Genomic DNA, 20,519 nt, shown 5'->3' on the forward strand with positions numbered 1-20,519 from the left:
TGATGATGATGATGATTATAAATGTAAATCATCATAAGAACACAGATGGTTGTCCTAAATGAAAGTGAAACTGATGAGGGAACTGAAGATGAAGTCAGGAGATGGGAGAGGAGGAACAGAATAATAATGAGAGTGAGGAAGAAGGTGATGAGGAGGATTATCAAAATGATTAGAGGAAGAAGAAGATGATGATGGCGGTGGAGATGATGATGATCCCTCATCCCCCTGCGCCCCCGAGGGGCACCCTCACCGCTGCCCCTCCCATGAACAGCGTTGCCTCGGTGACTGCCAGTTTACGTGATGACGTCGGATGTATATGAGCGCAGGCGGCGGGATCTCTCTCCCTTTTACCGCCATCGGAGCGGAGTCTCTTTTCTTCCACGGGACCGCTTCACTGCGCAGCGCCGCCTAACCTGTCCAGCCTCCCGGCCAGAGAGCGAAGGTAAGGGTCGGTACCGGGGAACGGCTCCTCCGGCGCCCGACGCCCCACAAACTTGCGCGTCGTTTCAGAAGTTAGATTCAATCCGTGGTGCTTTAACAGACGACAAGAGGCGGGGAGGGGGGGACGGCTCCGCTTCTGCTAATGCTACCAGTCAAGTCAGACAGCGGCAGCAGCCATTGAGACTGGCTCCTCCATGATGTGTGTTAACGGTACACGCGATTAAAAAAATAATAAAACAACCATTATCAGCTCTGCACGGTTCCCCTGGACTGTTCCGACACCAGCGGCTCCGGTACTAACAACAAAACGTCGGATAATCCCGGTAACTGTCGGCGGTTTTTCTTTTTTTTCATATTTGTTGACACGTGTCTTGTATCTTGTATTTTTTGGACTTGACCTTATTTTTTTGGAGGATGATACTCAGGGTGGGGAACAGCCTGGACTTTAGGAGACAACCTACCGCGGCTGGGTTAACTGTATTAGCCGGTCACATTTTTATTTTATTTTATTTTTCAACAACGAAGCCCGGTTAAAACATGGCACCGGTGCGCTGCCAACACTTCTTGACTGGCCCATATTTTGTAGCTACAGCAGCAGCACCGTATTTGTCGGAGCTGTTCCTCCCACTTGCTCCTCTAGCCCGAGTAGTGCGCATCAAGCTAGTATAGCATATATAGCAGCAGCAGCAGCAGCAGCAGCAGCAGCTAGCTCAACTAGCCGGGCACACCGAGGCAGCGCTGTGACAAGCCGGGCCAGGCCGGCTAAAGTTAGCCTGTTTACTAGCCGGTGGGGGGCCGGCGGCTTGCACAGTGTGTGGAGGAAGGGAGCGGGCGTTTGTTATCAGACGTCGAGTAGTAATGTTTCTAAACAGGTTCGCTGGTCCTGCTCGGGTCAAATGAAGTTAAAAAATGTGTCTCTGCGAGTGAGCAGACAGTCGCACACCCTGGGCTTTTTGTTAGTCATTGATGGTTTGCTAGACTTGAGCATGCAACACGTGGTCGCCGGGGCTGGATTAAGGGAAAGGCTTGTCCCAGAAAGGAAAAAAAGTGTGTATGGTCAGTGTGTTGGGCCAGTGTTATATATATTTATGTCGTTTGACGTGTTCATTCACATATATAAGGCGACATTTATCATCTTCTGGCCGTGTGGGATTTGATGGCTTACTGTGACATGGGCTGAGGTGACTCTTATGGTCCCCGTGGATGTGTATGGATAGCAGTAGCACACTGAGTCAAACATGCTCTGAGCTGCAATGTTGCATAATATTATTATGTCCCGAATTAGGAGTCATCATCATCTGGATAAACCAGATGTTGCTTTCTTGGGATGGCGGCTCAGATTTATATTCATGACAAAAATATGTTGTATGGAGATATTTAAGCATGTCCACATTTGACCAGTGCTCTCATAGCTCCTCACAATCATCAGCTACATGCATTAGAGATGGGTCCTGGTCCCCCAGAAGGAGTAGGTTCTCCCACATTTTATGGCCTAGCTGTAACTATTTTTTGTCAATTATTTAAAAAAGAAAAAAAGCAGGTATTGACCCAAACTGGAAAAACTCTGTCATGGCATTTTATGCAACATCAGTATATTTAAAAAAAAGAAAAGAAAAAAAAAAGTGTGCTGCTGCTAAGAGCTTTCTGCAGTTCTGTCCCATCAATAATTTGGCATTATAGAGAATACAAGATGACTGTGGCGGTGGGTGTCGTCTTACTTTAGATATTGTAGCGTGTCATGGAGCACATGTGTAGTTGTTCTGTCATGCGTCTGCATCTATTCACTTGGGTCCGTGTTGACTGAGGAGCGGGAGCTTCACAATGTACCACAGTCTTCAAGTGACAGCTCTCAGTTGAGAAATGAGACTTAACGAATGCGAGAACTAGTCTGCTCTCTTTGTCGGTTCTCCCCTTTTTTATGAGGCAGGAAACAATATGAACTGTCATGTGAATTTCTCCTGAACTGTCACGTCAACACTGTAGATGAATACATCTAATTGATGAGCTGATTGTAGCTGAATGCATGTGGAGATGATGTCTTTGCTGAAAGGATATTTGTCCCACTCATTTTATAACCTTTCATGACCTTTAGATTTCTCCATTTCAGTTTCAGTCTTATATAAATTCAGTCTGATCTACGGCTGAGTTTGTTCCAGTTTTGGGCTTTGTGAGGTAGGCCTGTCTTATTTAGGGACGGATCTACTTGTGGACAGGTCAGTACAATAAGAAGGACTAGACAAGGAGGATTAAGAAACTTTGCCATAGTCTTATCTAATAATACTGGAACTGCCTTTCATGTATTGAAGTTATTTTGGTCAGATCACGCTTACAGATAGTTATGGTTGTGATTTCCCACCAGGAGGTGCAATCTGTGCAACAAAAGCAAGGAACTATGGTGAATTTGTCTAATACATGAAGTATTCAATAAGAAATGTGCCATTCGCGTCCGTCTCATTAATTCTGGACATGATCGATCATCCTCATACATCTCTAATAAAAGCTGATGTTGTTGTGATCATTCACTAACAACCAGCTTGTTATGTGAACACTCCTGCTGGTAGGGCTTTAACAGCTGAATTCATATAATAAAGTAAGAAGTGAACTGTATATAATTTTGACACACAAACCTTTTTGATAGCTAAAGCACTGCAGCATATAATTAGCTGTGACATTTGCATACTTAAACTCTTGGAAGAGTGGAAGAGGACTTTCTATAGGCAGTACAGTCTCAACCTGATTATTATTCATTATTGACCAACCGGTCGTTCCGTCTTCTTTCAGTTCTCCATCTGTCAAACACGGCTCGTAACAACATGGCCGGTCAAGGCCTTTGACCTCTACAGCACTCAGTTTGAATTTACAAGCTAAATGTGGGGAATTAAAAAGTAATTTAGATGTTAATGCACATGTGTATAGTCTGGAAGAATGGTGCAATTCAGAGTGTGGGAATGGACAGATGTTTTGCATTTATGTTAGAGGAAATATGTAGTGTACTGATAAACAGGCCTCCAAATCTTCTCTCCCAGTGCATCTTAAAAAGGACACAAGACAGACACGACTGGAGGGAGGTACGGTTACGCAGGATGTGACAGGGGGGGAGCCGGAGGACACAGGAGATCGACTGACCACTGTTCAGTTTAGCAAGGGCAGTGACACAAAGCAGGTAGTCACAGCTAACCAGCCGTGAGAAGCTCCTGTCAGACTCTGTCCCGGCCCAGCTTTGACACACACTAGGCGCACGTTTATGGGCTGGCGAGAGCCACCGACGCCGCTGCTGCTGCTCATGGCTCTACAAGAAGTCCTCTAGTCTTTGGGAGACTGTCAGTAGTTGTGGCCTTGCTCTTTATCATGTTTATCAATCATTACCGTCTGACAGCCTTGAATATCTTATAAAGATTGGACTACAGTGTAGTTATTGGTGGACATTGACGTATAGTTATTGATATACATTGTTGTTTGATGTCTCACTGGTTTGCTCATTCTGCTAGTGACGGTGTTTATCAGTTATCAATATTTGGTATTGGAAAGAAAAGAGTCAAAACATTTATCTGTATTAAATTAATTTTTATTAAATAATTATATACAGATGTTTGCTAATTTTGAGCAGGTAACTTTTTTTTTTCTTTTTTACTACATTGAGTTGTGTTAACATTAAATAGATACAAGGGGGGTTCAGGAAGTGGCAGAGATTTCTAGCTTTTTACACATCTGGACACATCTGTTGTTTGAAGAGTTGGTTACTTTCACCCCGGTTACACAACGTCTGTTCTGTCCACCTCAGGTGAAGAGCAAATGTGTCTGGGTTACACTCTGCAGGCAGATTCCTGCCCAGTCTTTAAGTCATTACAAGGGTGTAGGTTTATGTTACAGCCAACTTAGCTATTGTTGAGTTTTGACACCGGCACCTCCAGGTCATGATCTGCAACCTTACTTTCTTATATCTATATAGGGTATCTTATAGGGTCTGATTGTCTATGCAAGTCTGAAACAAACACCATGGTAACACAGCTCTCTCAGGGGGGGCAGGGCTCTGGGAGGGGACGGCCGGTGGCTGAGTCACAGCCTGGGCTCATCCCGCCTGGACCAGGACTTTTTAATTTATTTTTTAATTTAATAAGCATGTGGCCATACTTATCTTATCTTCAAAATGCTCAGTTTCTACTTAAAGCAGGAAATGAGTTAACAAGCTGGTAACAAGCTTGATAAATCTTTTGGCACATTTAACTGTGTGGTGGTGATGACCTCCTCAGTGTACACTTGTCATCATGTGTGAGATGAAATGATGGTGGCCGTTAAAACGTGGACGCATATGGCTGACGGCTTATTGCAGGGGACCTGTTTTAACTTTTAACTGGAGACCTACAGTATAAACAAGAATTGGAAGAAAATCCTCAGTCAGATCAACAAGATCAGCACATTTAGTTTTTTTTTTTTAGTATCTTGAACAGCTGGTCGTGCGGTGGGGTGGGGGGTTATAAAGGAAAGGTTCTGCTCTGCTTTGATCTTTCATTGGATTCAGGCGGAGTGTTGATGCCTACTGCATAGCATTCATTTTTATGTGCATTTCCTCTGGTATGGGATAGTGAAGACACACACACATGCCAGTAATTTGCAGTAGGATTACCGTACTTGTGCGATGCTCATTTTCATTTTTCCCCCATCAGAACGGTTGACATGAAAAGATCTGGAAAAGCCTTTATGTAAAATCTAGGTTGCGTAATAAAAATCATGTAAAGTATCCATTGTTCTGCGCTGGTTCTCCTGGTCTATTGCCACACATCTGAATGTAAAGTATGAAATCCTCATAGGGATCAGTTGGCTGCTACAGTCAGATGATGTATTAGCTTTAGCTGTCTGAAGCTCTTTGCCACCAAAATGCCTATTAACCGTATCCAAGTCGTTTTTTTTCTTTCTCCTCTCTACAACCTGAACCCATCCTGCTCCGTGTACAGCGGCATCTGGTCTTGCGATTAGCCCCGAGTCGGCTCAGGTTGTGTAGAAGTGGAATGTCATTTTAAAAGAGGGAAACGTTTTCGCCCTAAAATCACACAAACTAATCTCTGAAGTTGCAGCGGCACTACGCTTAAAAAAGTTGTAGCTGTTTTTAACCGTGGTTCATTATTTAACATCAGCCCTGTCGCGCTCTAAGCGGCTTAAAATTAGCATCACAAGTTATTTGTAAATGCTGTTTGACCCAGATCTGGTGACAGGCAAATGTTACTCAACATTAATTAGCGCGTGTCCTCCAGTGCTGCGAAGCTAATTATTTTCTCTCTTGTTTTGTTTTTCAGCATCACTTAAGACTCAGCTAAAATGGCAGACATCGACAAGTAAGTACAGTACATCCTCCCCCCCCGTCTCCTCTTCCTCTTGTGGTCTGTGGTCCCCCGAAGTAGACTCCAGGGGTCTTTGGCAGTTGAAAGGGGGGGATGCACCTGCTGTGACATCACTGACGACGCTGTGGTCGGATACACAACGTGACGCCAACAGAGGGCAGTGCAGCAGGCTTGTTTACGTCTGCACGCCTGCATATCAAGCGTGCACACACAACAACGCCAAGCCATGGACCTGAACAACGGTCTAACTGGAATAACGCTCAAGTGGCTGTCAGACATGAGGATTGATGCCAACACATACACACGCACACACACGCATACATACACACACCCCTCTGCTGTTGGCCATTGATTTTCAAGTCGTGCTGGAGACAGACGGGAGAATGAGAGTAGGGTTCAGTATTGAGCTCCTCTGCACTGCATCTTAAAGGTGGTGTCATGTTTCAGTGCTTAGAAAGGCATTATGGGTAAAAAGGACTCCAGAGTTTTGATTACTGCTGGGGAGCTGCGCTGCATCCAGTATTAGAAACAGCAGAGAATTGTTTTGTCCTTTTTACTCGGTTACTTTTGAATATGCCCTTCAGCAGTGTATCCAGTAGGGCTGTGGCTCATTTTCATATTCTTATGTAGGAAAACACTAGGTGTGGTTATGTGATTTTTTTTTTTTTTACAAGGATACTTTAGGACTTTTTCCAACTGCCACAATCAGTCTTTGCAATCAAAGAGGAGTTGAATATCTAGTTTCCCTCGCTCTAAACATGCCAGAAGCGGTTTGGTGGTTGGTGTTAATGCCGTGTGCTCACGAACACTCTGAAGTGTCTGTGTTTTGGCTGACCTTCTCCTCCGCCTCTCCCGCCCCCCCCCCCCCCCCCCCCCTTCCCTGTCTCCCCGAGCAGCAAAGACCAGGCTGAGATGGACCCGGCAGATATGGAGGACGTGGAGGAAGTAGAAGAGGAGGAGACCGGAGAAGATGAGAACAGCAAAGGTAATCCTCTCGGTGAGAACAAAACGCAACATGCTGTCATTGTGAGCAATCTTAAGGCTGTTTATATGTGGAGTACAGAGTTTAGAAGAGTTGTTGGATAAAAATGGCATTTCAATCCTAGGATAGGAGTTTGAACCATGTGCCTCTGCCTGGGTTTTAAACTGAGCAGAGTTATTTGCATGACATGATTTTGAATTGTAGTTAAGAACTGGGAGGCTCTAATCCGTTTTATTTTCGGATCTGGATGCTGTTTATGCGTCCTTTGATGCTCAATAAATGATTCAGACGGCCTCTCATACATTGGCCTACTCCCGCCTCATTGTGGATAGATATAGATGGCTGTTTGGCCCTTTTCTATTTATAGCAAGAGCGAAAATGTCTTACAAAAAAGCCAGACTTGAAAGAAGACGGCTCATTCCGGCTGCCTACGACTGATCCGTCATAGCGACCACACTCTGAGGAAAGCCGTACACCAGGCCTGGAAGCTGAGGGGAGATTAGAAATGCATGAGTAATACACAGTTACAGCTTGGCAACATTTACATGCAGCGCAAACTCTTGTTAAGAAACCTCACTTCACGCATCAAGGCTGCTGTGAGACACCAGCAACAAACTCAGAGGAGCCACAGATCTCAGCTCTCAAGACTTGTTAAAGTGAACTAACAAAAGGTGAAAACATGTTCAAATAATGAAGCCACTCCCATGCTCAATTTAGTTACTGTTAAAGGGATAGTTCAACATTTTGGCAAATTCTCCCATTGCCATAATCCCTGTAAGCAGGGTTTGAAATTAACTTTTTGACCTACTAGCCAAGTGGCTAGTAGGTCAAAAAAGTTACTCGCCAGACAGATTTTTTACTAGCCAAAACCAACAAGTTGCTTCACTATTGTATTTCGACGTCACTAGTTATATAGCAGTCATAGTAGTTGTACCATATAACAGTCATCCTGTTCTTCTCAATCAATTGTGCTCTGTAGACGATGACCTTAAAACTTTTCTGGAATAACAGTAGTTTATGTGTGGCGGCCTGCCACAGGCTCTCACAGAATTTTTTTTTTTTTTTGATGACTTTCTTTAATGGAAGCAATTTCACCGGTGCAACATGACAGTACAATGTGACAGAGAAGACTTCCATTCTTCCGTTTTCCCCCCCAGTTTTTTTTATCCCTCCCACAATCCCACCCCACTCAAAGAAGAACAGTATAATAATAATTTTCAAACAGCGCTTCACCAACTTTCATCTCTGCCTGTCAGTCCACCTGCTGTCTCTCTCTCTCGCACGCACGCACGCACACACACGCGCGCGCGCACATACACACACAGACACGGGCGCATGGACAGTTGGCGCTTTGCCGCTCGTAAATGCGCTATATCGCGCTGATTGTACAGTGTTCAAATACCCCCACCACCCCCACCCCCCGTCCGTCCGTCCGTCCGTCCGTCGGATAGTCCGACCACCGACTCCGGCATGCTAACAGCTAACAGCTACCAGCTGTGCTACAGCAGCTGACTGAGCCTTTTGGAGCCGCGGTTCGGCTCACATTAACTTGGACTCGGTGCGTTCCTCTCGGTCAGCTGTGAAGCAGCAGCGGTCTGATAAGCATGATGTCCGTCACGTGTCCCGTTATGCGCGACTAAGTTGTGACGTTGTCAGGTGACTATAAGCTTATAATACACTGGGGGAAACCCTGGAAACAGATTGGGAGTCTCTTTTTTTCTAGCTCGCCAAGTGGCGAGACAGCTAAAAATCTGTCTCGCCACAGAGAAATCTGGGTCGCAAATGGCGAGTGGCGACCGCTAATTTCAAGCCCTGCCTGTAAGTCATAGGGGCAGGTTCGTTACCTTTAATTGTCGGTGCAAGATGTTTTGACGCGAGCTGCTCAGGCAACAACGGTAGATACAGTAGTCCCCTTTCCCTCATCAGACTTATCAAATAAACAATCCAACAACTCCAAAACAATCTGGTGGACAAGTTGTGACCTGCACATTTACCACTATATGAAATAATGTAACATTACGAGATGGAGTTGTTTTCAAGGCAAATGCGTAGCTGGAACTACATTCCAGACACGGCTGCTGGGCGGAGTGATTTCAAAAGCAAAGTAGTTCCGAGCGTGGTATTTGCTTCATGTGTCATAATGTTACATAATTATACATGATTATTTCATAGTGTGGTGAATGTGCAGGTCACAACTTGTCCACCAGAGTGTTTTGGAGTTGTTGGATTGTGTATTTGATGAGTTTTGAGGGACTATTCACCTCTATTGTGTTCGCTGAGCAGCTCACGTCTCTGCCCCGCCGATCTCAAAGCAACATGCACCGACGATTAAAGGTAATGAACCTGCTGCTGTGACTATAGGGATTATGGCAATAGGTGAATTTGCCAAAATGTTGAACTATCCCTTTAATAGTCTGAGTTGAGTCTCTTTGGGGAAAAAGGAAGTGTAGATTCTGTCATGTATAAATACATGGGGTGGGTTCTTAGTAGTTTCAAAGCCAGCAAGTGTTTGTACCACACTGAACTAGGTTATGTCACTGGAGGATCAGTCCTTAAACAATACAAGCAAATAATGATTTACAGTGACTTAATTTAGCTGATCTATTTCCTATGAACTTCCACTCTCTTCACTCATGTTCTCTGGGACATTGAATTTCTTTCTCTGCACCTCCCTCTCACAACTTGGGTACATGTGTGATCCAGCCTTGAACCCAAAATGAAACACTGGAGGAAATTTCATGCCGTCACCTTTAAACAATTATGTGACAGCCTGTACATGTTTGTGATGTTATTCACTACATCCCATATGGAACAATGACTGTATTCACTGTATCAGCCAGCCCTAGTGGAGCAGTAGAGCAAGTGCATAATGTTTCTACTGATCACATGCACTAAAACTGTTGAAATGGAAAACTGTGACATAGTGAGTTATTTTATAGTCTCTTTCTGGAGAAGCGAATGGTCGGAGTTGGAGAGTGTATTTCCCTCCAGAAGGTGAACCCACGTCTGCACTGACCCGTTGATTTATCCAACCAGAAGGAGCATTTTGTGTCGAGACATCCATCCAGTATCGAGTGTGATTTGTGACAAGTGTGGTTGTATTTATTTGACCGGCCGCGGCGTCTCGGACAGCCGATCTATTGTAGCTGGTAACGCATCACGAGCAAAATGCCCAGGATGTGCCAACGGTGAAAAGTGACTTCCAATCTCTTTAATCTTCTCACCTGCCAGCAGCAATCTGACTGAGCTTTGATAGGTGCAAAGCAACGCGTTGGCCACTTGGATTGTACCATCTGTCACCTGTCTGGTTTCACAAAAGGAGAACACCCGTTATTGCTGACGGCCTCCTCTTGTGCCTGTGCAGCACCGACAGTGTGGACATTAAAAACCAGACTTGATTCAGTCTGTCCCTTTTTCACTTCAATTTTACTTTCTTACTTCAAGGAAGAAAACATATTGATATAAAACAGTGGTCCCCAAACTACGGCCCGCGGGCCAGATGCGGCCCGCGTTCAAATTCCAACCGGCCGGTTTTTTTTGTCTCGGCACCTGGGCGCGTTTGTTCCATAGCGGAATGAAATGAAGGGAGTGAAGCCTCTTGTCAGTCATCCAGGATCTTTGTCTCTGTGGGGGGAGGCGGGGCCGCTACCACACACGTGTACACACACACACACACACACACACACACACACACACACACACACACACACACACACACACACACACACACACACACACACACACACAGTGCAGCATGTGAGGAGCAACGCAAGGTAACGTCAGTGTTGACAACTTGGCGACTTTCTTCCTAAATCTGGAGACTTTCCAAACCCTCTCATCCACTTTCTTTTTGACAGAAGCCACTAGCGACAAATCTAGCGACTTTTCCCGGTGCTGTTACTATTACAAACCTTCTGGTTTGGAGACTCGGACGTGAAGGCACGTCATCACTGCTGTTTTCACCGAGCAGCGGTGCTGCCGTGAGCCCCCCGTCCCCGTCCCCGTCCCTACAGCCCCCACCGGAGCTGTCCCCGCTATGAGACCCGCTCCACGCCGCTGACACCCCCACCACACCCATCTTAGAGCGACATACACAGCCTCAGTCACTACTCACCTCATCTACTGTGATGACACACGGTCAATATCTATTCAAGTGCAGTTTTGTTGAGACTTGATAAGCCATTTTATTTATTGTTTTGGTTGTGTGTGGTTTTATATTTGAGTGCATCTTTTCTTAACAGAGACAGGGTCTATTCTTGTTTTTGGTTTGATTTTTATTCAAGTGCAATTTTTGATTTTTTAAAATATAATATAATATAAAATGTAATAATGTTTCAAATTAACCTAGATATGTTTAAGCTTCCTTTTTTCCCAGACATTTATGTCATTTTATGTGGTCTTCAAATATGAAAAGCAGAGTGATTTTGGTAAAAACTTGTTTAGATTTATTTATCTATGTGAAGAAATGAAAATAATTCCATTTGCAATGAAAAAAGAAAGTATTAAATAGTTAATTTGCATTTAATTTTAATGGTTCAAAGGATGTCAGGCTGAATGGTCGGCCGACTCGGCCCCCACACATTTTTACTTCACCAAATCTGGCCCTCTTTGCAAAAAGTTTGGGGACCCCTGATATAAAAGGAAAAACAAGGGCCTTACCGATTAATCCACTGATTATAGTCCATTAGAGATAATCATATCGATAACATTTTTAAGAGCTCTATTTTTACCAATAAAGTGCAGGGAATATGACTCGGTTTTACTTATAAATGATGTCCTTGTGCTATTATTCATCCGGTAGTAAACGTTGAGCAGGAAGAGGCGTTTCATTCATTGTTCAGAATGACGGAGGAAAGAAAATGTGAACACGCGTTTAGAGGATGAGTCATCACTGACGACTTCATTATACATATTTGTGCAATGTAGTGCACACATTTGTTATCAGTAATTTTTTATTCCCTAATATCAATATCTGCATTGGCCACAAAAAATCCATATTGGTCAGGCCCTGGTAAAGACACACAGATGATTTGAAAAGGAAACTGCTCACTCAGGATGAAGCAGATATCACAGGAAAGATTAAGTGACTTGACAGAGCAGAAGTAAACACAATGTCTTGTGCAGCTGGTGATCCCGGCCTGAAACGTGTTCTTTTCATTCTTCTAAACTGATTCTCTGGTCTTCATATTTCACTCATGACAGCGTATGTGTTTGTGTCCTCAGCTCGTCAGCTGACTGTGCAGATGATGCAGAACCCACAGATCCTGGCTGCGCTGCAGGAGAGGCTGGACGGCCTGAACGGCTCGCCGTCAGGGTACATGGAGAGGTGAGGGATCAATTCTCCAAACAGGTTTATTCTGCATCCGTTATGTTAATCAGTCAATTACTATCAATCAGTGAATCTTCCTCTAGAAAATAGAAATGACATCCTGGCATGGTCAGCAAGTCCATGTTCAGCCGTGAACGTGTGCTCACTCAAACACAGCTCGGCTTTATGGATTTTATTAAAAGGATCTGGACAACACTTAAAAATGAAATAATCCCACGCACGTTTGTGTATTTGGAAAAATAGGATAATCACAGAATAACACTGCACTAACAGTGGAAGGGATTAACCGCCATCCTTCCACAGGCGCACAATAACCAGCTGTAGAGAGAGGGGCATTGTCAGGGTTTGATCTTGTCCTTTATTGATCTACATCAACTATTAAAAAAAAAAAAAAAATCAGACCAGGATTAGAATTGATGGGGCTGCTATGCATCGAACTTGGACGGCTTTTAATTTAGGTTTTTTTTAAAGGTCCAGTGTGTAATAATTGGCAAAGTTTATTGGCAAAATCTGAATATACTACCCATGAATATATTTGTATAATCGCTATAAAATAAAATTCATTTGGTTTTCGTAGCCTTATAATTATGCTTTTATATAAACATATTATAAACCTTATTTTACACACTGGACCTTTAAATATTTTTGTGGAGAGACATAGAAAAGGGGGAATGACATGCAGCAAAGGGCCTCTGGTGGAATCAAGCCTCTGCATATGGCCCAGCACTGCTGCTCTGCTCTGTACAGGAGAGATGCTTCTTACTGAATGCAGGATAAAGCACAACATCTCCCTCAGTAACTGTTGATCAGGTTTAATCCTGCTACTGCCGTCCATCAGTCATGAGTTGTAATGTTACTCCCTCCGATGATACGTGGGTGATATGCTCACGCTTACATACTAATTAGTTTTCCAAGAGGTGATCCAGTCAAGATGCTTTCACATGGACCAAGTTCATGTGAAGTTCAGCCACGCTCATCTCTTAGCAGCGACGTGAATCCAGAGGCGACAAGACACCAAAGCTGCTGCTGCTGCTGCACGGCTGAGCTCAAACCCAGGCTGCAGGCTGGTGTCATTGTGCTGCTGCTGAGTTGCTCAATAGCTGAGAAGCAAAGAGGGGGGAAACTGGCGCATCTTCACAGACACCACCAGCACACTGTGTGATACACAGCCATTGTTTAGCTTGAATTTAGTTGAAGGCCTGAAGATACAGGATGGTAAAGTTAACGCACAAGAAAAATTGCCGCAGTCAATCCGTCTGCCAAATTCGACCTGATAAATTTTACCTGCATTTGGCAGCAGGTCGGAAATTTAGACTCTTCCCTAATAGTCCTAAAACAAGTTTTTTCAAAAGGTGTCTGTTGACTGAAAAACACTAAAAGAACAGGAACATGGCCGAGATCATCTAATTGTGCCGTGGGTCCCAAATGGCAGCGTATTGGATTACAGAGCCTTTAAATTGAATTGAAACTCATAGGGTGTGTTTGTTAAGAAGCTACATGGGGCTTCTTCATTCTCCAGACATGAGCTATAAAAGACAATATGTAGTTTGACTTCAGGTATCTGATGCCTACAATAGTAGCCTACATTTGCATCGGTGTGTTTGGTCTGTGTCACTCCGTCACATCGGCTGTGACTCAGATCCAGGTTTGTGGGGGTGAATACTTTTTTATAGCCGTCAGTGTGTCTATCTACTGGTTGAGCTGACAGATGCAGTTGAGTTATTTTCTTTTAATCCATAAGAGCAGAGGTACAGTCAGAGCTCAGATGCTGCGTGAATGTGGTGGTGTGTCTCGGCTGCAGGGTTCTGCCACCCACCGTTCCTCTTCTCCGCAAAACCATCAGCAAGCAGCTCTTTGATCAACTTGTCAAATGTTTGGCAGTCACCGACAAACTCGCCAGTCTGACCGTCTTAAGCACCGGGGACCAAACATGCATGGCTTTGCCAGGATGTCGCAGATTTTTAATTTACCACACTGCAGAGAAACTTCAGTCCTGATGTTTACAGTGGACGTTGAGCTTCAGTGAGACTGCAGAGTGTTCAAGCTTCATTGTCATATGATAAAACTTCATTTCATATACCGGTACAGGGGTCGACAATATAAATGGCCCGGTGGCCCGGACGTACTTTTCAAACCGTCAGGGCCACCAGAACGCTCCAAACACTGGCCCGGTGGGGCCAGTGAAAATAATGCCTTGAAAAAAATATAACAAGTAAATAAATAGATCTAATTTCACATTAAATCCCTGTGGTTTGAAATGATAACTAACTGTCAAATCGTCTCGGTAATTAGTGCTAAGAGATCCCGACCCGATCAACGACAGAGACATCTACTTTCTGTGCGCAGCCAGCGCTGTGCCCTGGCACGTCAGCACCACCTGCAAGCAGCTGCAGCTGCAGCTCCAGCTCACTCACTGCTGCTGATAGAAGGTCGTCACAAGAACCGATAAAAACCTTTTTCTTAACCATGAAACTTCCCTCCTCCTCAGCGCGTCGGGTCGAGTCCTGTCGGGACCGACGCGAACGTTACACACGGACCAGAGCTCGCGCTGGGGCGCCAGCTGTTCGGTGTGCGCCACAGCGGTGGCACGTCACGTGACATTTAGACCATAATAACAACAACAAAAAAACGTGTGTAAATGCAAAACTGAGCTGAAAATGAAACAATGAGTCAGTTTTGCACCAATCTGTGGAAACAGCCTAAACGTGAATGAATGAGAACAACAGTTATATCACTGAACTACTTGGAGGATAAAAGTAATGACTACATAACTTCATGTTTGTGTTGAGGCATATTTACCATTTTAACTCTGTTTTTACTTCATTGTTAAACCACAGTGGAGGCTAAATATGTGAAACAGTTATTTATTTATTAAATAAAGTAGCCTGATGAATTTAAAAGCACTTTTTTTGACCTTCTTTAATGAAATTGAATGAAAAATATCTGATACAGGATATAAATCCTTTACATCAGACTCAAATAAATAACAACATACAAAAATTAAACACAAATATACCAACTCATACATAATCACTAAAATACATATAACAAAATAATCCCCCAAAATCTCAAGAAACTACAAGATCGTGGTATTGAATAAGTATCAAGAATGTTGGAAATTGACTAGTAATGGTATCAGAAAGTTCCAGCCTCGATGGCGAGACCGCAGGAATTGGCTGGGATATGTTGTTTTTCGTTAATATGGGGATCGATACCTATTGTCCTGGGCCAGTGGTTAGAATGGTGGGGCCAGTGATCTTCAAAAGCCACTGGCCCAGAGGGCCAGTGGCAAATTTCCCTTATTGTCTACCCCTGCGGTAGTCATTTTAGTATTTTTAGAAAGTTGAGACAGCCGGCTGGAAACATCAACAATATAAATTTCAATGAACTTTCTTACTTGTGAAAACATGTAGATGGAGAACCGCCATTACAACAACAGAATAATGGCTACAAAACATTTCAAAGCAGAAAGGAGGGGCCATATAATTAAATACCAATCTTTGTGGATCTACAAACTGGGGAACTCTTTCCTCTCATAGTTATACCGTAGTCAAATTTGTGACTTGGAAGTTTTGTCGTCTGTATCTTTATGCCACTTCTGCTGCTTGTGAATGTTTTCCTGCTCGCTGCTTCTCTTCTGACAATGATGTTTACAAAATCTGTTTGTGCTTAGTTCATGTGGATTATGTGTCGAGGGAGCGCTCTTATTTACAAGGAGCTATATGTAATAGTTTTTTTAAAATTGAAATCATTGTAAACCAGGAAGCCCCATCTCATCGGCCTGGTGTTTCCCTCCCATGGACTCTGACTGCAGCTGGTGACGGTGCTTCTTGTTCATGTGGAGCTACAACAAGGACCGCTGTCACTAGCTGCAGTTGGCAAGCAAGATGTTAAACAGTTAGCATGGTCTGACTGGCACTTTGAGTATTACATTTCTAAATATAGAAACTTTTTAATGGCACAATTTGTATCATCGGAAGTTTAGATTATGTGCCAAGTAAGATTGTCACGTCATCACCCCTACGAGTATTTATTTACAAAAATTTGGGATCTAATAAGAGAAACTGCTCTGAAATTGGGCTGAAAAGATTGATGGCTGAATATTATTGATACTTTAATCATATGCATCATTTTTCAGCACAGCATAAAAGACTCTGCTCCTTTGATGGATATAATTATAACTCAAAGTTCTTTGGACAAAACAATCTGACATTTTCAGACCAAAATGATTAGTTCAAAAAAAAAAATCCCCAAAAAAAATCAGAATGAATAAATAATGAGCGTCAGCCCTACTTGTAAGCAGTTTGTGAAGCATATGCTGTAAGATGTGTGCAAGTATTATCTAATGGACATAATGTTCACTCTGCTACAGCTCAGAGGGCTGATATGAAGCAGCCAGTTCCTCAAGTGGTGATGGCGGAGCGTGCATGTGAATCATAGTAATCCCTGGCTGTTTAGCTGAGCTCATCAACATGTTATTTAAATGCCCCCCCCTTTTTTTTTTTTTTTAAGATTTGAAATGCTCTAATATCGGGGGAAACCTGCATTATACGGAGCAGGAATCAGGCCACGGTTCCCTGAAGCATAAACCAATAAATCTGTGTACAAATCATTTCTTCCCCGTGCTGTTAAATGAAGCAAAGCTCAATAAAACCTGTTCTTGGCGTAGTTTCAGTTTGTTTAAAGGAGCGTACTTGGAAGGCCACCCTGACTTACTGGAGATCCTCTGGGGAGAGTGCTCCTCTGCAGTGTGCCGCTGTGCTCCAAAGCTCTCAGCAGATTAACTTCAGAGGCAGGGTCCTCTCTGCTACCACTTGCTCCCCATTAAGCACATTTTGTCCTGTGTTTTTTTTTTAAATTTAGAAGCCTGGAGGCAAAATGATTAATACATCTATCTTTAGATTCCACAAAGAGCTGCACAAACCCAACAAAAATAGCAGTCCAGTTGTTTTTTTTGTTTTGTTTTTTGCTTGATATTGTGAGCACAGCTTGAGTTTAGATGACATATTCATGATTGTCCAGAGCTGCAGTGATTGTGTAGTGGAAACCTTCACCGTCTGTCAGGAGTTCTCCAGCACCATAACTCACATCTTTTCCATTTGTTTCTGTCCCTCCACAGTTTACCAAAGGTTGTAAAGAGACGTGTAAATGCCCTGAAGAACCTACAGGTGAAATGTGCCCACATTGAGGCCAAGTTCTACGAAGAAGTACACGAACTGGAGAGAAAGTACGCAGCCCTCTACCAGCCCCTCTTTGACAAAGTAAGTCACTCGTACACTCTCTTCATCCCGACTTTGACCATTAACGCTGTTTCTGCTGCTGCAGCCGTTTCACTTTTTACACATCACAGAAATACATGTGGGTGTTTTGTTATGAAGTAATTTTCTGTGCACTTGTGGTTTGGAGTGTTGGGGAGAAAAAAAAAAGACAAGTACTTGGACAGTTTAACACTTGGTGTTGAATTGGAAATAAAGTAACAGTCACTACATTAAAGTAGCAAGGCTCAGCTTTATATTCAGTAGGATTACATAAATACTCCGGGTTCCCACGCGTCCTGGAAAAACCTGGAAAATAGTTGACCAATTTTACAGTCATGGAAAATGAGGGAAAAAAAAGTAAAATGTCATGGAAAATAATTTTTCACATAGTGACATCAGCAGCTATCAGAGCTCTGTTTGACTTTTTTGATTTCTTTGCCAAGTGAGTTGATGAGTGTTTCCAATATTGGACCCCGAGCATGAAGGTTTTCTCTCCTGCAGCTGCAGTCTCCCCCGCTGAGTGACAGAGCAGCAGAGAACTGTGGGCATAGTTTAAAAACCAGAACAACATGTTTGCGTTGTTCTGTGATAAATTTGTCATTTGTAAGCATGTAAGAGATTATTTCATAAATTAGAGCCATAGACGTCACATCTTTAAATCAGACTTCTGGGAGGGAGAATCAGGGAGAGTGATGAACATAGAAACAAACTGATTAAATGTACAAAATTAGGTACCATTGTCAAAAAGAACATTTCTCCAATGCATGAATGGAACAGGGGATGAATGTCAGACTGTAGCAGCTGAAAATGTAGGTACCTTGCATTGAAGTCTGTCCATCTTATTCTAATGAACTTCATATTCCAGATGCACTGAGGCAGCGTTCACTTTGACTCAAAGATGGTCAGATATCACTGTAACATATAGCACTTTTCACCATAACTCTTGAATTCATACAGCAGTGTAATAATGTAGTGGAGAGAGGACACACGGCTGCTGAGGCCTCGCTCGCTCTCTCTGCACTCATTGAACCGTTTCTGTCTGGTCGCTGCTTCAGGGTCCCAAGGGCCAGCAGGAGCATATGTAACGAGTCTTTTATCCCTTGTGCCATAAAGGCACTGTCGCCATGTTGTTTTAAAAGATTAGCTCCCTGGTATTTATTTCACCTGCTAATCTGCTGCTCCCTGTTCATTTGCACTATAGTGTGCTCTGTTGTGTGGGGCTGTATATATTTCTATTGTACAGTCTTTGGGAGACAGCAGTTGGACATTAAATTCAAACAAATGAATCTAATCTATCTTCACTATTGATGCTGAGGCTTAGGAGGGAGAGACCGTGACCGTGTTTCCTGCAACTCGGCTCGTTGGCAGAGACGCGCAACCTTGAGGCATTAAATGTGGTAATCTGGTTTAGAACGTACCCAGCTGCTGATTCTGGCAAAACCTGCTACGTCTGATATGTGTGCAGTTGATTTTATTCCAAACACTGACATGAACAGGCTCAAACTAAAGCAGAGTTTTATCCCCAATCATACATGCTGAAGCAGAGAGGCTGAAGAACCTGATGTGTATCCCAAACTCGGGTCATCTTGGTCACAGCAGATTAAGAACATGTTGTCACCGTTTTGCCTAAAATGAGTTGAATAATCATCAGATTTGTTGCAGATAAATTACATTTTTTAATGATGGCTAAATCAAGAAGTCATTGTGTGACTCAGGATGATGTGATGGATTCCTTCACTGTTTCTCTTTGATGTGCCACCACCAAGATAATAAATGTTAGCATGTTGTTGTAAGTCATGGCATTTAGCTCAGGTCAATACCAGACCTTGCTTCAACGTGACCTTTAGATTCAGTTGCATTAGCCTCTTAACCCTGAGGCTCATTGAATGATCACAATAAAAGCCTGGACATTGGTCTGATGTGGAATAGACTTGAGGGTAAACCTGACACTGGCTAGAGGAGCACTTCTTTTTTTATCTACTTGTTTAGGCCACATGACTCAGCAGAAAGTTGCTGAGTGTGATGGATCAAAACAGGATCTTTCTCCCCAAGCGAAGCCGGCCCTGCTCTCACCCTTGATCCTGATCAGTTGTTGGTGCGAGGAGCCGTTTTATCGACTCTGAGCCCTCATGTTTCCCAGCTGCTTGGTGCAGGTTCATGGGCGTGTTTGTTTCCATGTAAACAAACCCAGGATGGAAGCAGCTGCTTTACCGCGGTGGCCAGTGTCATCACCTCTTTACCCTCAAGTGACCATGACTGGCACTTGATTTAACAGGCTTATTTCTATTCTTTGTATCTAAAGTTACTTTTCTATTATTATTTTAGTTTTTTAGGGGGTTTCATGCCTTTTTTAATTGATAGGATAGTCAGAGAGAGACAGGAAATGGGGAGAACAGCTGCAGCGAGGACTTTGTACAGGTGCATCTCAATAAATTAGAAATCATGGAAAAGTCTATTCAAGTTGAATAGCTCCAACCACGTATTGAGTGCAAATAGATGGACACACTGTTCAGAAGGCCAACATTTCCATTTTAAAAATGTTTTTTATTGGTCTTTTGTAATATTCAGTTTCGAGATGGTGAATTTTCAGCCTTCATTAAATGTGAGGCCATAATCATTACAATTAAAACAAATTCGATAAATAAAGACATGAAATGTTTCATTCTGTGTGGAATGGATCTATAATAATGTATTAGTTCCACTTTTTGAATTGAATTACTGACATAAATGAACTTTTCCATAATATTCTAAATGTGTTGCGATGCACCTCTATATAGGGCGCCTGGTCTACCCACTGAGCTGCACCATGCCCCTGTATCATAAGTTTTATAATTGCCCTTTCCCCCTAGAAACACAGGATCACACTTTAACTTTGTTCCATCTCCTCCACAGAGAAGCGACATAGTGAAAGCATCTTATGAGCCCACAGATGAGGAATGTGAATGGAAGGCAGATGAGGAGGAAGAGCTGACAGTAAGTAAGCAGGTACAGGTGACGTATACACCTGCATGCTTCCTGTCTGTCCCAACGTGTCTCCTCCTTTCATTGCATGCATCTGTCTTACATGCTCATTATCTTCGCTCTCCAAAATGGGAGCTAATGCATGCAGCTAAAACGGCAATGGATTAAAATTCAAAATCACCACCTCTGATTTCATGGAGCAGATGAAATCA

General features: G+C 43.2%; 1 protein-coding gene across 9 annotated transcripts in view; it reads left to right on the forward strand.

Annotated features, from left to right (window-relative positions):
* The first annotated feature begins 307 nt into the window (after nt 1–307).
* The window catches only part of nap1l1 (nucleosome assembly protein 1-like 1), a 31,079-nt gene continuing 10,867 nt past the window's right edge, over nt 308–20,519 (forward strand). For 2 of the 9 annotated variants that reach the window (XM_083999941.1, XM_083999943.1), the window contains exons 1-6: nt 308–442; nt 5,733–5,771; nt 6,674–6,774; nt 11,983–12,085; nt 17,208–17,349; nt 20,239–20,331. In XM_083999941.1, coding sequence (XP_083856067.1) covers nt 5,755–5,771; nt 6,674–6,774; nt 11,983–12,085; nt 17,208–17,349; nt 20,239–20,331 — 456 coding nt within the window. In that variant the 5' untranslated portion in view covers nt 308–442; nt 5,733–5,754. Of the gene's footprint in view, nt 443–633; nt 765–5,732; nt 5,772–6,673; nt 6,775–11,982; nt 12,086–17,207; nt 17,350–20,238; nt 20,332–20,519 lie in introns of those variants that run through there. The other 7 variants (XM_083999944.1, XM_083999947.1, XM_083999948.1 and 4 more) reach the window with 5 other exon arrangements.

The sequence above is a fragment of the Trachurus trachurus genome (assembly GCF_905171665.1).
Source record: "Trachurus trachurus genome assembly, chromosome: 23".
In the NCBI taxonomy this organism is placed as follows: Eukaryota; Metazoa; Chordata; class Actinopteri; order Carangiformes; family Carangidae; genus Trachurus; species Trachurus trachurus.